Source organism: Scyliorhinus canicula, chromosome 20 (assembly GCF_902713615.1).
Source record: "Scyliorhinus canicula chromosome 20, sScyCan1.1, whole genome shotgun sequence".
Taxonomy (NCBI): Eukaryota; Metazoa; Chordata; class Chondrichthyes; order Carcharhiniformes; family Scyliorhinidae; genus Scyliorhinus; species Scyliorhinus canicula.
In genome coordinates, this window is record NC_052165.1 from 50,434,812 (window position 1) to 50,450,293 (window position 15,482).

Here is a 15,482-nt window from a genome sequence, read left to right on the forward strand (position 1 = left end):
AGGTGCAGTCATACATCAGTAAATCCCAGTCACATATTCCACTGTCATCTACAAGGTTGTCTACTTGGTCAATAAATCAGTTTCTACAGTTTTAAAACACAATTGAATACAATATCAGGTATTGTTTCACGTTAAATTCCAAAGATATGTTAAGGAAGAACCAGGTCTGGACTAGAAGACAAGAATGAACAACATACTTTATTCTTCAGCTGGTAGTCCAGATTCAGTATGATTCTCACCTCAATGATATGATGCAACTGTTAATCTGCAGACAATAACTTGGCAAAAATGCTACTTCTGTATGTTTTTATCTTTGTATCCCTGATTACAGCCTTCTAACTAAAGTTAACACTTTAAACAATTTTATTTTAACAATGGAAAACATTTCCTCCCTTATTTTCAACAAGCTATATTCTACTTTGTGAAGTCAGCATTTTGCAATGCATCTGTTGTACTGTTCAAATATCTGTGCTCTAATCTTGATGGCGTATATCTCTCCAAACAATGAACTTTGGTATTCCAATCGAAAAGTATAATACATATACAAGAGTCATTTGTTGAAATCTTACCATAATCATTAATTTATTGCTTACGTTTTCTACTGAGCTCAATTTTAGCATTGAGCCACTTGTATGAAGCAAATGTGTCTTTTTGTTTATTAGAAATACATGTGTTTACATAACCCAGTCCAGCTTTTTGCCGCCATAAAGTGTGCAATTTAAACATAATGATTCAAAAATTAAGATTCATTACAATATACAACTACAGCATATTACCATTTACATTTATTTAATTGGTCCCATGAGTAGAAATAATTGGTTTCCAAAAAGCACACCGTACAGGTTTCTGCTATAAACAGAAATGATTGATGATCACCTTCCAACTCCCTGTAATTCTCAACACGGTGCCTTGCAACCTTCCATTAATATCAATATTTCAATTTCCTACAGACTATATACTTCTAAAGGTTAACAAGGGTGCTTTGGCATATAATCATCTGTTCAAAGTACCAATAAACAGCTCTATCTTACAATTGCTTCAGACCCAAAAAAAGTGATCTGTTCCAGTAAACAAACAATCTATATAAGAAACTGCACACTCACTTTCTCGGAGTTCAGTGTAGTGTTTTAATTATACAAACACTGTTTCTTTAAACAGGAAACAAAACCCAATTTATAAGAGCACTTATTTAAAGCTGCAGATTTCTCCATATTGTAATGTATATCTGTATAGCATTTTTTTAAAAATTGAATATTGCACCCTTTTCCCATATTAACTAAAGGTCTAGATATTTAATACCTTTCCGCCTGGTTTAAACTAGAATAAAAATCACAATCTAATGACTGAAAAATAATTTCCTTTTTCTAGGTTTGAGTTTTTTTGCCCTCTTTATTTAAGCACAGTATTACCTGAGACAGATTGACACTGGAAAACTCAAGTAAATAGGAACACAGATAGATAGATGTCAGCAGATGCAATTTAAGCACCAAAACTGTTGCAAAAGATTTCCATCTTAAATGAACAATCCTTCAAAATATTTTGGTAATCAATGGTGTGCCAGGCACCCAAATGAAATCGCTTCTTAAAGATTTCACATTCATTCCATTGTGTGTGTCCAGTTAGGAGCCATATCGATCCTGCAAGAAACAAGTAAATGGGCTGCTGAAGAGAGAGGTTTCCGCCACCATTATAAATTTATTGCTATCAAATACAAGTAGCCCGAAATATAACAAGCCAATGTAGTAGTCTTTTATGGACATTGTAATAAAATAGATTCCCTCAAATAATTCAAGAGCTCAAAAACCCTTAATTCTATAGTTGGAGAGTCATGTGCTATGTCTCTCTGCTATGGTGAATCAGTTTCTGGATTGTTTTTTTTAAATTTAGAGTACCCAAATCTTTTTTTTCCCCAATTAAGGGGCAATTTAGCATGGCCAATCCACCTACCCTCCACATCTTTTTTGGGTTGTGTGGGTGAGACACACGCAGACACAGGGAGAATGTGCAAACTCCACATGGACAGTGACCCGCCGGGGCCAGGATCGAACCCGGACCCGTGGCGCCGTGAAGTAGCAGTGCTAGCCACTGTGTCGTCCAATTTTCTGGATTAATCGAGAAGACAACACATTCATGTGAATTTCTATTTTCCTTTTAACAAGAGCATCTGAGACCAGCAGTCACATAATGCATCATTTGAGCCATTTTTTAAACTACTATTCTACTAAATGAGTTTTAATATACAGCATAAACAAAAACAAAATTACAGATTTTGCTGTTGTAACAATAGCATTTGCTATCATTACTCTGGAAACTGCCATCCTTTGGTGTTGGTACATGCGCAGTTAAGTGTGGAAATCTAAATGTTGCTGCAAGGATTCCGTCTCCTCCATGGGGTGTGTCATTGAAGTCCTTGCACATGGAAATCTACTAGAAATAACTGATTTTACATGAACCCCAATTTTCTATATTATTCTCACTGTAAAAACACTTGAAAAATGTTGTACCTTCTTGAACGATGTGTAATTGTGTTTACAATGCTGTATTAAATCAATATCAATGTTCTTTCCACAACTGCATTGTTCAATTTCACATGGCTTCAAAGTAAAATCAAGGGAAAATAGATAAAAGATGTACCTGAAGGCATTATATCCAAAAGCATTTGCAGTATTTGTACAGTGGCTAAGGTTGGGAACTATATATTTCAGGTTACTTAACTTATAGAAGAATGGAAAAGGAGTTGGAGAGTAGTCCTGAAATTAAAAATAGGATAAAGAGAGTATGTAGAATCAGTTTGGTTGCAGCTCAGAAACAACATGGGTGGGTGCAGCTGCACTGTCAGCCTGAATATAAATCTGGAAAATTGTGCTGCATGTAACAAAGTAATCATAGAGGGCTTCAATTTTTATAAAGAGAAATTTGCAGTGATAATGTGGAGGACAAGGTCATGGAATGTATAAAAGACAGTTTTCAAAATCAGTCTGTCAAGAAATCAATGAGGGAACAGTCTATTTTAGATCTAGTTTTGGACAATGAGAAAAAGCTCGTTAATAATCTTGCCGTAAAGGAGTCTCCAGGGAATAATGATCATAATATGATAGGGTAGCACGGTAGCATAGTTGCTTCACAGCTCTAGGGTCCCAGGTTCGATTCCCGGCAGGGTCACTGTCTGTGCGGAGTTTGCACGTTTTCCCCGTTTCTTCCGGGTGCTCCGGTTTCGTCCCACAGTGCAAAGATGTACGGATTAGGTGGATTGGCCATGCTAAATTGCCCTTAAGTGTCCAAAAAATGTTAAGTGGGATTTGCTGGGTTATGGGGATAGGGTAGATGTGGGCTTCAGTAAGGTGCTCTTTGTAAGGACCGGTACAGACGCAATGGGCCTAATTCTGCACTGTAAATTCTACGATTTTATGAATTTTATATCGAGTTTCAGAGTGAGTTTGCCACGGTAGATTGGAAAACAATGTGACTATATATAAATAATGACAGACATGGAAAGAATGAATTCAAAATCTTTGCATTTTTGCAAACTCAAATTACAAAAGAGGAGTAAAACATTCTTCATTTTCACAAATATTTTTAATTTGATTCAAAAATAAATGTTGATTAGTACTCGTCTGTTGATGACCTGGGGTCTGATTAACCTGACCTATGCCTTTAAGTACTTCCTATGCATAACTGTAAGTGCTTTGCAGCTGAACGCATATTGCTTCTAAACCAAAAACTCCAGAACAATGGCTTTCTGATCCAGTTGTAGCTGTAATGACGTTAAACATTTTGTATGTTGCATATATGCAAAACCTTTACATATAAAAAAAAAAATAATTATACAGACAGTTTGGTCACAAGAATCTACACGATAAAAGGTACCAAAAGGTTATTTGTTATAAAAATTAACCAACCTGAATGGAAGTCATCACTCCATTGGCCAGAACAGATAGCTTCCCGGCCACAGATCTAACACCTTGCTTAAACTGTGCCATGTCAGGAGCAGATGGCAGCACGTTGGTCAGAGACATGTTTGCTTAAGGGAACAAATCAAATCATGAACATACAATTTTGATCAACGTTATAATTCTCTTCCAAGTAAAATGCAATCACTATAAACTAAATTGAGGGAATTAAGTACAAGAACAAAAAAAAATAAAGATTTCTTGGTCCTATTACCAAAGTGCCAATGAGTGAATTTGTATAACTGGAAGTGCACATGGAAGTAGAACTTCCCTTAAAAAAATGGATTTAAATGTTGGCTATGTTCAAAACCAGTTTAATCCAGCAAGATAAGAAATGCTATTCTCACGATGATTCCTTAGCTGAAAATGTCTTCTTTTCTCAAAGTCGTTCTCTCTGTGCCAGCTAGAGTGCAGAATGGTTTGGCGGTCTCTATCTATGCCTCCAAAAGAACACAATAGTCACGTAGGAATGACATTGTCATAGCTTTTGTTTTACCAATCAAGAGAATTCCTAAAACTTATATTCACAAATATTGCTCTATCCAGTGACTAAGGTGGAATTTTTAGTGGGGGGGGGGGGGTATTTATTATTCCTCAAGTCTCCTGCAACCATTCACACTTCCTGTGCAGATCGGCATTCTTTGAGCTGGAAACTGAATATGCCAACCAGAGAAAAATGCAATCAACACATTAAAAGAATGCTAAGGAACATTACTTTTAAATTAAAGCAAAATATTGCAGATGCTGGATATCTGAAATAAAACTGAAAATGTTGGATAAACGCAGCAGGTCTGGCAGGCCCCTCTCCACAAATGCTGCCAGACCTGCTGAGTTTACTCAACATTTTCTGTTTTTATTACATTTAAATTGTTTTTGATTTTAGAATCATGTTAAAATAAACCGGGGTGACACTCAAGCCAAAGGTTGTGACATTAATTTGGAAAAAAAACCAGAGAAACTTCAGCTTTGGATAAAGCCAACTAAGATGGGGTCTCTTGCAAACATACAATTGTATGTCATATAGAAAAAAGCACATCCAGAACATTGAAGTTGTGATACTAGTATGAGAGGGGGAGGGATCAGGTTTAAAGAAAAAAGCAAATTTAACACATGACAGTAGGAAATTCTTCATGCAAGGGGATCAACATTCAGAATGCCTTTCCAAGTAAGGTAGTGAATGCTGTGAATAATTAGGGAAAATTAAGATTAAAAAATGAAATTTGGATAAAAGAAAAACAGGGAGATGTCTGAAGAGATGTTGAGATGTGAATTAGCACATCAGTGAGGAAAGCAAGTGTTTACCCAGATGACTAGAAGAAAGCAATGGGGTTATAAAAAAGGTAACTTCGAAGTGGACAGATAAGGAAATTGACACCCACATGCCAAAAGCTGACTGCACAGGGTGGATAACCTCAATGTGGAAAATGGTACACCCATAGCACAATGGGTAAAGAGCAACATGGTAGCACAGTGGTGAGCACTATAGTTTCACCAAGCCAGCAACCCGGGTTCGATTCCCGGCTTGGGTCACTGTCTGTGCGGAATCTGCTCGTTTTCCCCGTGGCTTTCCTCCGGGTTATCCGGTTTCCTCCCACGAGTCCCGAATGACATGTTGTTAGGTGAATTGGACATTCTGAATTCTCCCTCAGTGTACCCGAACAGGCGACTAGGGGATTTTCATAGTAACTTCATTGCATTGTTAATGTAAGACTAATAATGATTATTATGAGAAAAGGGAGAGAAACACAATACAGCAACATCAGCTGCAGAAACAGTCTCCCGAAAACAAATTATGGCTAAACAGGCAGCCGGTTAAGATCAAAACTTGGACCAAGCAGATTTTGCCTTTGCTGAAAATGAAGACGATTTTCCCAAACGTGACCCATAACCTGCGTGGGGTAATATTTGCTGAATTTATCTTCGAGTTACATAATATTGGAAATATTTTTGGGGAAAAGGGGTGTCTCAGAGTTCAGGGAACATAGGTAGTTGGGAAGCAAGAGGTAATTTCATGTCATACTGTGTGTATAGCCCATGTAATTCAGTGTTGGAGTCCTTCTTGTCGTGTTTTTTTGTCTTCTTAATAAATATTCTTTATTAATTGTTCACACAATAACTGGACTAATCCTCCCTAGTTCACATAATTTTCTCACGGCATATCAACTAGAAAATATACACCACTGAGAACCGGTGTTCCAAGTTACCTCTCTGGGGTTTGGGGTACCCTTGCATTTAACATCAGTGGGGTTGTTAACAATGCAAAACTATGGGAATCGAATAACAAACACTTCAGTGTTGTGCAGTATTGTGATACGGAATAAACAGATACATCTTCCTCAAATGTATCAATATCTGGTGACGCATCATTTCTGCAATATAAGGGCAGCACGGTGGCCTAGTGGTTAGCACAACTGCCTCACGGCGCTGAGGTCCCAGGTTCGATCCCGGCTCTGGGTCACTGTCTGTGTGGAGTTTGCACATTCTCCCCGTGTCTGCGTGGGTTTCGCCCCCACAACCCAAAAATGTGCAGAGTAGGTGGATTGGCCACGCTAAATTGCCCCTTAATTGGAAAAAATAATTGGGTAATCTAAATTTATAAAAAAAAAAAAATTCTGCAATATAGAGGATTACAGTGCCAGAGAACCTGCCTCATTTACATTATAAGGTGGAGTGATTGACAAACCATTCATGTAGATGCTTGCACCATTTATTAAGCCTTGAAGTCTGATTATTTATGGCCATGGAGCTTCAAACATAGAGAAAGAGAATTGTTGATTCTTTCAAAACAAGTATTTTGAAATTCCCTAACTACAGATGGTACATTCTATCACCTGACATTGGTATCTGTAGACTTTGCCATGATGGGATTTTCTTCCTCGGATTAGGAGTAGACCATTCAGTGGTTGAGATTGCTCTGCCACTCAGTTGGCTGATCTGCATCCCATATCCTTTCATACACCGTTGGACCATATCCGTGATACCCTTGCTGAATATAGCCTTTCGGTGAAAAGAGTTAGATTTCTTTGTTAAATTCTTTCAGAGATTGGTAAGGGGCAGGCGGTTTAGAGGAGATGTGAGGAAAAACAATTTCACCCAGAGGGTGGTGGGAGTTTCGAACTCGCTGCCTGAGAGGGTGGTGGGAGTTTCGAACTCGCTGCCTGAAAGGGTGGTGGAAGCAGGGACCCTCATAACATTTATGAAGTATTTAGACGTGCAGTTGCGATCTCAAGGTGTACAAGGCTGTGAGCCAAGTGCTGGAAAACGGGATTAGAATAGTTAGGTGGTTGTTTTTGACCGACGCAGACTTGATGGGCCGAAGGGCCCTTTCTGTGCTGTATAGACTCTCTGACTTTAACCATATGTATACAAAAAGTAAAGTGAAACTAAACAAATCTTTCATAAGAAAAAAAGAGATGAGGTATGATGTCTTTGTGGCAGGAGAGATAAGAGAATAATCACAACACAATACTGTGCACAGTTTACTTGCGTTCTCAGTTTTCCTCCAGTCTTCATGCATTGCTGGCCTCTTACCTGATGCTTGCCTCCTTTCACCATCAAATAAATCAGATGAGCTGATTGCTGAACTTCCTGAAAATCGTTCCAGCCGAGTTTTGGCTTCATACTGCAGACAAAGCATCCCAAAGTTAAAATAAGGATGTTTTTGGGACACTGAACACGATTAATTATTAAAACAGGACTCAATATATACCAGTTCTGGCCTTAAAGCTGAATGATAAAATTACAGAATATTTTAGAAATACAAATCCCTAATTAAAACTTTGTGAAATACTAAAATAATTGCCGTTTCTCCCAGGAACGTTTTCTAGATAGGGTAGTACAGTAGTCCCCCGTTATACCGCGCCCCGCAATACCGCGGACGCGATATACGGCGGGGGTGCTTATGGACCCCAACTTTTTTCACTCTTTTTGAAACAACACCTTTTTAAGCCGGTGAACCTGTTTGTCATTCCGATTAGCTGCGATGATTAGCCCGATTAGCCGCGATAAATAGCCGCGATGATTTGTAATTAAAGCGTATAAATACAAAATGCCTAAGCACAAGTCTTACACAGTAAAGGAAAAGATAAATTTGATAGACCGTATTAGAAACGGCGAAACAAAGACAAAATTATCCAGAGAGACTGGTGTGCCAGAGTCAACCCTCTGTGGGTGGGAGAAAGATGAGGACAGTTTGAGAACTTATGTTGAGACAGTTTCTGAGAGTGAAGGGCTTGCCAGGAAAAAGGCAAGGACCGCTAGTGACATTAACTTGGAGAAGGCTGTTTTCGCCTGGTTTGTCCAGGAACAGTCTGGTGGCACCCCCCTATCTGGACCTATCATCAGGACTCAGGCTGAGAAGTTCCATCACCAGCTCCACCCAGAGGACACCAATTTCGTAGCCAGCAAGGGTTGGCTCCATCGGTTCCAGAAAAGACATGGGATAGGTGCAGTTACCATCAGTGGTGAAGATGAGGAAGTCAAGATGAGGAAGGGGATGTGCCAGAAGAAACTCACAGACTTTTTCATGTGATTTAAATGATTTTTAAAAATATGCTTGTAAGTGCTATTTTATGTATTATTGTATATATTTTTGAGTGGTATTTTTTAATAAATTTAAAACTTGAAAGAACTTTGATGTTTTTTTATTTAAAACGCCCTTCCATTCTTACATTGTAAGGCTATTACATCCACAATACCTGAAACTACCCTGATAGGTTCACTTGTAATTATTCTTTCCCGCAGCAGAACATTATCTGGCCATGTGTTGCTCTTTCAAAATTTTCGTAGGCTACCCGCGGCTCGGATGCAACGTGGGTGGCTGTCTTGGACCCCAACACCCGCGGTATAACGGGGGACTACTGTATAAGGGTTTGTTTGCCACCGTAGACTTTTAACTATAAAAAAAAAGTTGCAATTTCCCTACCCTCCAGCCCTTGAACAAGGACCAATGAGGGGATGGATCCACTACATAAATATTTGACAGTTTTAGTATCAAGTACTTTTGGCAAGAGGCATTTGATTGGACAAAAAATATAAACTTTTAATAAACTAGCCAAAACCTCAACCTCTGAAGAAACATCTCAGCTTGCTACCGTAGTTCTTCTTATGGCTGCTGAGTACGATCGACAAATTTAATACCAATGAATAATGAATTAAGTGTAGGTTTTACTCGGGGGGGCACATTATAGGATCAGGCTGTTTCAACAGTATCTTTGCATATGGCAGAGAGGAAACCCCAAGCTGTGTGTGAAAAATAATGACTGTGATCCCAATTGCCCAAAGATAATGTAATTTCTTTTTCTAATGACAAATAAGAACTTAATTACATGTCATTATGTAATACATTTACATAAATATTACATTTCAAGTAATTGGAGGGCACAGTTTCATTTATTAATATCTCTCCTAGCACCAATAACATTTGATATTCAAGGTACAGCAATCAATTAAGTATTCTATTTGGTGCAAAGGTGCATATGAAAACTCCAGCATTTCAACAAGATAGCCACTCATTGTTCATGCCAGTATATTTCCTAAAACACCACTGCACACAGTTCACATCAGGTCTCACAGCTCAATTACATTACTGAGAAATTGATTAATTGGTTTGATTTGCTCTGCACTGCTGAAATCTGTGTTGGCAGGCATTCGTTCAGCGGAGAAATGTAACTTTTTCTTGTTGCTGGTATGAAAGGCTGAATGCATCTGAACAGATAGTAGATAGCTAACACATCAAGACCGATCACATGTGCAGGTATTTAGAAAAATGGTGAAACACCCACCTCTGCAGAATCCTGTTTTCCAAAATACATATCTGAAGAAATGGCTTTGACATTGCCAAATTTCCTCTGCGCATCCTCAGAAACAACTACATAATCTAATTCTGGTTTACGACGAGCAGGCCTGGAAAGATGACAGCAACATTAATACGAACATCAATTTGCATCACAGCTGCTTTTGTGTAAACATTTCTAGCGTTCACCTTAGCGTTGAAAATGGAATGTGTGTGTAAACTAATGAAGCACAGAATTAAAATCAAACATTAAAGTGGCAAATAATTTGCTAGCAAATATGTTGGTCAGGAATAACACTATGAAATATAATGAGAATAATAATAATTATTGTCACGAGTAGGCTTCGATGAAGTAACTGTGAAAAGCCCCTAGTCGCCACATTCCAGCGCCAATAAATGTACAGGCTAAAACAAGAGCTATGTTTGGGCTAAATCTAACGTACATTTGTCAACCTTAAATGGATTTACGTAAAACAAAAATAAACAAGATTTGTTTATTTCATTTACTGAAAGCAAGCAGTTACATTCAGTAATGAGACATAACAGCAAATAGGATATTTTCATTAGAAACTATACCCGTCATTTAACGATGTCTTTGAAGTAAATATGTCCTTCTCTTTGCTGCTGCTGCTGCTTTCCATTTTCCAAAAGGAATCACTATTATCATCCCATTTTGAAAATGTACTTCCCATATCCAGTGGATCATCGAAATACCTAAAGGGTTGGGATAGGAGGAAACAGGAAACAGTCACGGTCTCTCAAAACATTAAATCTTCCACTGTAGACTTAAACAGCATGGATTTTTGATGCATTAACTGATATTTGTTTGTGCCAACCTTACCCACATCGCACCACCCAACTATTCTTCCATATCTGAACTTAATACAGTCACCATCAGTAGCTGCTATAAATTAAAGACAGTCAACATAATGACAACAAAATATCATTTTTCAAAAATGCACTATGGTACAAAAGAAGCTAAATTGCAGACAGTGAGGTGACTTTGAGCCCACATCAGCAGTCAGCAAAAACGGCGACATAGGCAGAAAATTCGGTGAGAATTGGAAAACTTGATTCTCGCCGGTGAGATTGCCTGTTCCGATTTTCCAGGCCTCTCATCAATGGGCAACGATAAAAATGCCATGGAAGTCCAGGAACCTCATTTTAATACATAATATAATTAGCGAGCCCTATCGCTGGGACTTCCTCCCTCAGTGAATTATGCTCCGGGACAGCTAGATGAAGGAGCACGTAAATCGGCCAGGGGCACAGCAGCATCCTGGGTTTTGGCATCTCTCCGAGTGCCACATCCCTGGGGTGTCTCTGCCTCTGCCTGCTGTGGATCTTCAGCTCTGAGGTGCTCTCCAGTGAGTGACCCAGAAGCATGTCTACTAGTTTATTCCACCGAGTTGCTGCTGGAGGTGATAGTTGCTTGACTGCTCGATGTCTCCCGTGGAGCTTCTCTGGTCTGTGGTCTCCAGGGGGCGCGAGGATGGTCCAGGCACGTCAACAGATTGCCTTGCAAGGGAAGCAAGATGGCATTAGTGCTTCACACAGGGCAGACTGACGGGAGAAAGTTAACTCGCGCGAGGCTTGCATCATGTCTTGAGGATTCTCTTTTGTCTGCTGCCCTCACCTTGCCCTCTGCACGGATTGCACTACTGCTTCACGCAGGCCAGCTCAAGGGCTCTCTCCTCAAAAGGCATTAGGGTTGTCAGCTTGGGTATGACACTGGCAGGCTATGCCTGCTCACACCAGATGTGCTAGAGTTTGTCCTACAATGAGACAGAGGGGGAGAGTCCTGCCAGAACAGATGGTAATGAAGTAGAACATACAGTGCAGAAGGAGACCATTCGGCCCATCGAGTCTGCGCAGACCCACTTAAGCCCTCATTTCCACCCTATCCCCGTAACCCAACAACCCCATCTAACCTTTTTGGTCACTAAGGGCAATTTAGCATAGCCAATCCACCCATCCTGCACGTCCTTGGACTGAGAGAGGAAACCGGAGCACCCAGAGGAAACCCACACAGACACGGGGAGAACGTGCAGACTCCGCACAGACAGTGACCCAGTGGGGAATCGAACCTGGGACCCTGGCCCTGTGAAGCCACAGTGCTATCCACTTGTGCTATCCACTTGTGCTACGTTTCTGCCATCTAGTTGAAAGGTATGGGGTGGGATTCCCAGTTGATGGATGCCGGAATCGGGACATGCGATTGGGCAGAGAATAGGTTTTGACCGCGAAATCGTGGTGGACGCCGTCAAATCGTAATTCTCTGGTGCTTCGACAGCGGTGGCAATGTGTTCCAGAACACACACAGTAAACATCGTTGGCATGCAGGCCTGACCCGATATCCTACGGGGCATCTGCGATTCTCCACCTCCCCTGGGGTGAATTCCCGACGGCGAGATTCACTTCTGCTTTTAAAAATCGTGAAACAAGTGCCAGGGCTGCTGAGGGAGAGAGGGTGGGTACGAGATGTGGCCAACATCACCATGGTTTGCTGACAGTTCTGCCGCTGGCTGGAGAGGGGGGTGGGGGGTGTCTTTTGCCAGGGGCGGGGGGAGCCGCGCAGGGTAGCCAGGAGGTGGGCTGTGAAGTCAGGGTGGGTGGGCACAGTGATCCATTGCCGCAGCTGGCAAAGCAGCCATATGGCTGCGCACGCTGCAGACTGCTCACTGTGAACTTAGGGCCACAGGTCGTATGGGTGTCTCCCCAGGGCAACCGAGGAGCTCTCTGGCCCCAGACAACCCCATCAACAGGATAGGCACGCTCCAGCACAACCAGTGCCATCTTGTTGGCTGGTATGAGTGTGTGTGTGTGTGTGTGTGTGTGTGTGTGTGCAGGGAGTGTAATGTGTGCATGCGGCTGCAGTTCATCAGCTTCCTGAGTGTCAATCGCGGATCCGGCGAACAGCTTCCTAAGTGTCAATTGCGGATCCGGCGAATCCAGTACCGTTTCTCATTGGAATTAATTGTGCTCCACGTGGCGCCGGTGCGAGCCAAGGTCACTGAATCGGTCCGGGCACAGTGCCAGTTTTGCAGTCGTTGAAGTCCACAAATCCTAGCCCGGTGTCTCAGGAACGGAGAATCCCAACCATGTTTTTTTAGTAAATCAGCTGGAGTAAAGCACAATGGCAACTCTGACACAAGTCATACCCAGTTACCTACAGACTACTGACACGATTCAGCACCCTTAACTCAAAACAGCTCAGCATCCCAAAACAACCCACGCCTCAAAGCTACACTCCAGAATGCTCAGCCACACCACCCTTCCTTGCCCCCTCCCTACTCAACATTTCTCACAATTCCCTACCGAGAATGCTCGTGCCCGAGGCCCCAACAATATCTCCAAGCAGAACCTCTGGCAGCAGTGCTCCCTCCCCGATTATCTCAATGCATCCTATGCTCAGTTCAAGCAGGAAACATTCAAACTGCTGTCAACTGCCCCAGCAGCCCCAGATACACCCATACCCACCGTCACAGCTTTCAAAGTCAGATCGACCTTCTTGAAAGTGAAACCTCGGAAGGCGATGGATCTGGGCGGGGTCTCTGGTCGTGCACTCAAATCTTGCCCGGACCAGCTGGCAGATGTATTCACGGACATCTTCAACCTCTCCCTACTCTGTTCTGAGGTCCCCACCTGCTTCAAGAAGACGACCATCATACTGGTGCCAAAGAAGAACCAGGCAACGTACCTCAATGACGATCATCTAGTGGCCTTGACATCGATTGTAATGAAGTGCTTCGAGGGGTTAGTCATGGGGTACAGCAACTCCATAGTCCCAGAATGCCGAGATTCACTGCAATTTGCATACCGCCGCAACCGGTCCACAGCAGACGCCATCTCCCTGGTCCTACACTCATCCCTACAGCATCTCGACAACAAGGACTCCTATATCAGACTCCTATTTATTGACTACAGCCCCACCTTCAACACCATAATCCCAGCCAAGATCATAACCAAGCTCCAAAACCTAGGACTTGGTTTCTCCCTCTGGAACTGGATCCTCAACTTTCTGTCCCATAGACCACAATCAGTAAGAATAAACAACAATTCCTCCACGATAGTCCTCAATACTAGGGCCCCGCAAGGCTGCGTACTTGGTCCCCTACTATACTCCCTGCACACACACGACTGCTTGGCAAAATTTGGCTCCAACTCCATCTACAAGTTTGCTGACCACACGATCGTAGGGGGTCGGATCGTGGACAACAATGAGTCAGAATACAGGAGGGAAATAGAGAACCTAGAGCAGTGGTGTAACAACAACAATCTCTCCCTCAACGTCAGCAAAACTAAAGAGCTGGTCACTGTCTTCAGGAAGCAAAGTATCGTACACACCCCTGTCAGCATCAATGGGGCTGAGGTGGAGATGATTGACAGCTTCAAATTTCTGTCCTGGTGCACCCATATCGCGCCACGACCAATAAAGCACAACAGTGCCTATACTTCCTCAGGAAACAAAGGAACTTCAACATGTCCACATTGATTCTTACCAACGTTTACAGATGCATCATAGAAAGCATCCCATCTGGCTGCATCACAGCCTGGTATGGCAAGTGCTCGGCACAAGTCCGTAAGAAACTACAAAGAGTCTAGAACACCGCCCAGTCCATCACACAAACCCGCCTCCCATCCATTAACTCTGCTGCCTTTGGGAAAGCTGACAGCATAATCAAAGACCCCTCCCACAAGGCTTACTCACTTTTCCAACTTCTTCCATCGGGCAGAAGATAAAAAGTCTGAGAACACGCACTAAGAGATTCAAAAACAGCTTCTACCCCGCTGTTACCAGAATCCTAAATGATCCTCTTACGGACTGATCCGATCTCTCACACATCTTCTCCACTGAGCAGTACTACACTCCTGTATGCTTCACCTGATGCCTGTGTCTATGTATTTACATTGTGTATTTTATGTGCATTTTATGTTTGCCCGATTATATATTTTCTTTTGATGTACAGAATGATCTGTCTGAGCTGCACGCAGAGCAATACTTTTCACTGTATCCCGGTACACACGACAATAAACAAATCCAAATACAATGCTGACCTCCTATCCCAATAGTACTCACCATTGCCTTCAACAACGTTCAGTCCCTCTCAACCCCACCCTGACAATGAAGAATTTAAGCAATATTCAGGCTGAAGATGGAGTGAGGGGGAATAGGTGAGGATGAGTTAGGAAAGTTTAGTGAACATTTACATGTGGCATGGGGGAGGAGAGATAAGGAGGCGGGGGCAGGTGGGGACAAAGGGAGTTGCGGCGATGGGGCAAAAAATGCATTACAGCGATGAGGGCAAATGGGCATTGCGGTGATGGGGCAAATGGGCATTGCGGTGATGGGGCAAATGGGCATTGCGGTGATGGGGGCAAAAGGGCATTGCAGTGATGAGGGCAAAAGGGTATTGCAGTGATGGGGGCAAAAGGGCATTGCGGCGATGGGGACAAAAGGGCGTTGCGGCGATAGGGGCAAAAGGGTGTTGTGGCGATAGGGGCAAAAGGGCATTTCAGCGATGGGGCGTTGCGGCGATGGGGGCAAAGGTGTGGGGGGAGCTATGGGGGGGGATAGGGAAGGTGGTGTAGTTGGGGGGGGGAAGGGAAGGGTCATGTGGTTGGAGGGGGAGGAGGGAAGATTGCTGGGGTGGGGGGCGAAGGTGCTGTGGTTGGGGGGCGAAGGTGCTGTGGTTGGGGAAGGAAGGTTGCTGGGGTGGAGGAAGAGTTGGTGTGTG

At 42.4% G+C, this 15,482-nt stretch overlaps 1 protein-coding gene across 2 annotated transcripts in view; it reads right to left on the reverse strand.

Moving 5' to 3' along the window:
• Nucleotides 1–179: 179 nt before the first annotated feature.
• The window catches only part of LOC119954665 (ADP-ribosylation factor GTPase-activating protein 3-like), a 92,279-nt gene continuing 76,976 nt past the window's right edge, over nt 180–15,482 (reverse strand). For both annotated transcript variants that reach the window (XM_038780053.1, XM_038780052.1), the window contains 5 exons: nt 10,321–10,458; nt 9,734–9,854; nt 7,482–7,572; nt 3,900–4,021; nt 180–1,637 (listed from right to left, as the gene is read on the reverse strand). In XM_038780053.1, the coding sequence (XP_038635981.1) occupies nt 1,620–1,637; nt 3,900–4,021; nt 7,482–7,572; nt 9,734–9,854; nt 10,321–10,458 (490 nt within the window). In that variant the 3' untranslated portion in view covers nt 180–1,619. The remainder of the gene's footprint in view (nt 1,638–3,899; nt 4,022–7,481; nt 7,573–9,733; nt 9,855–10,320; nt 10,459–15,482) is intronic.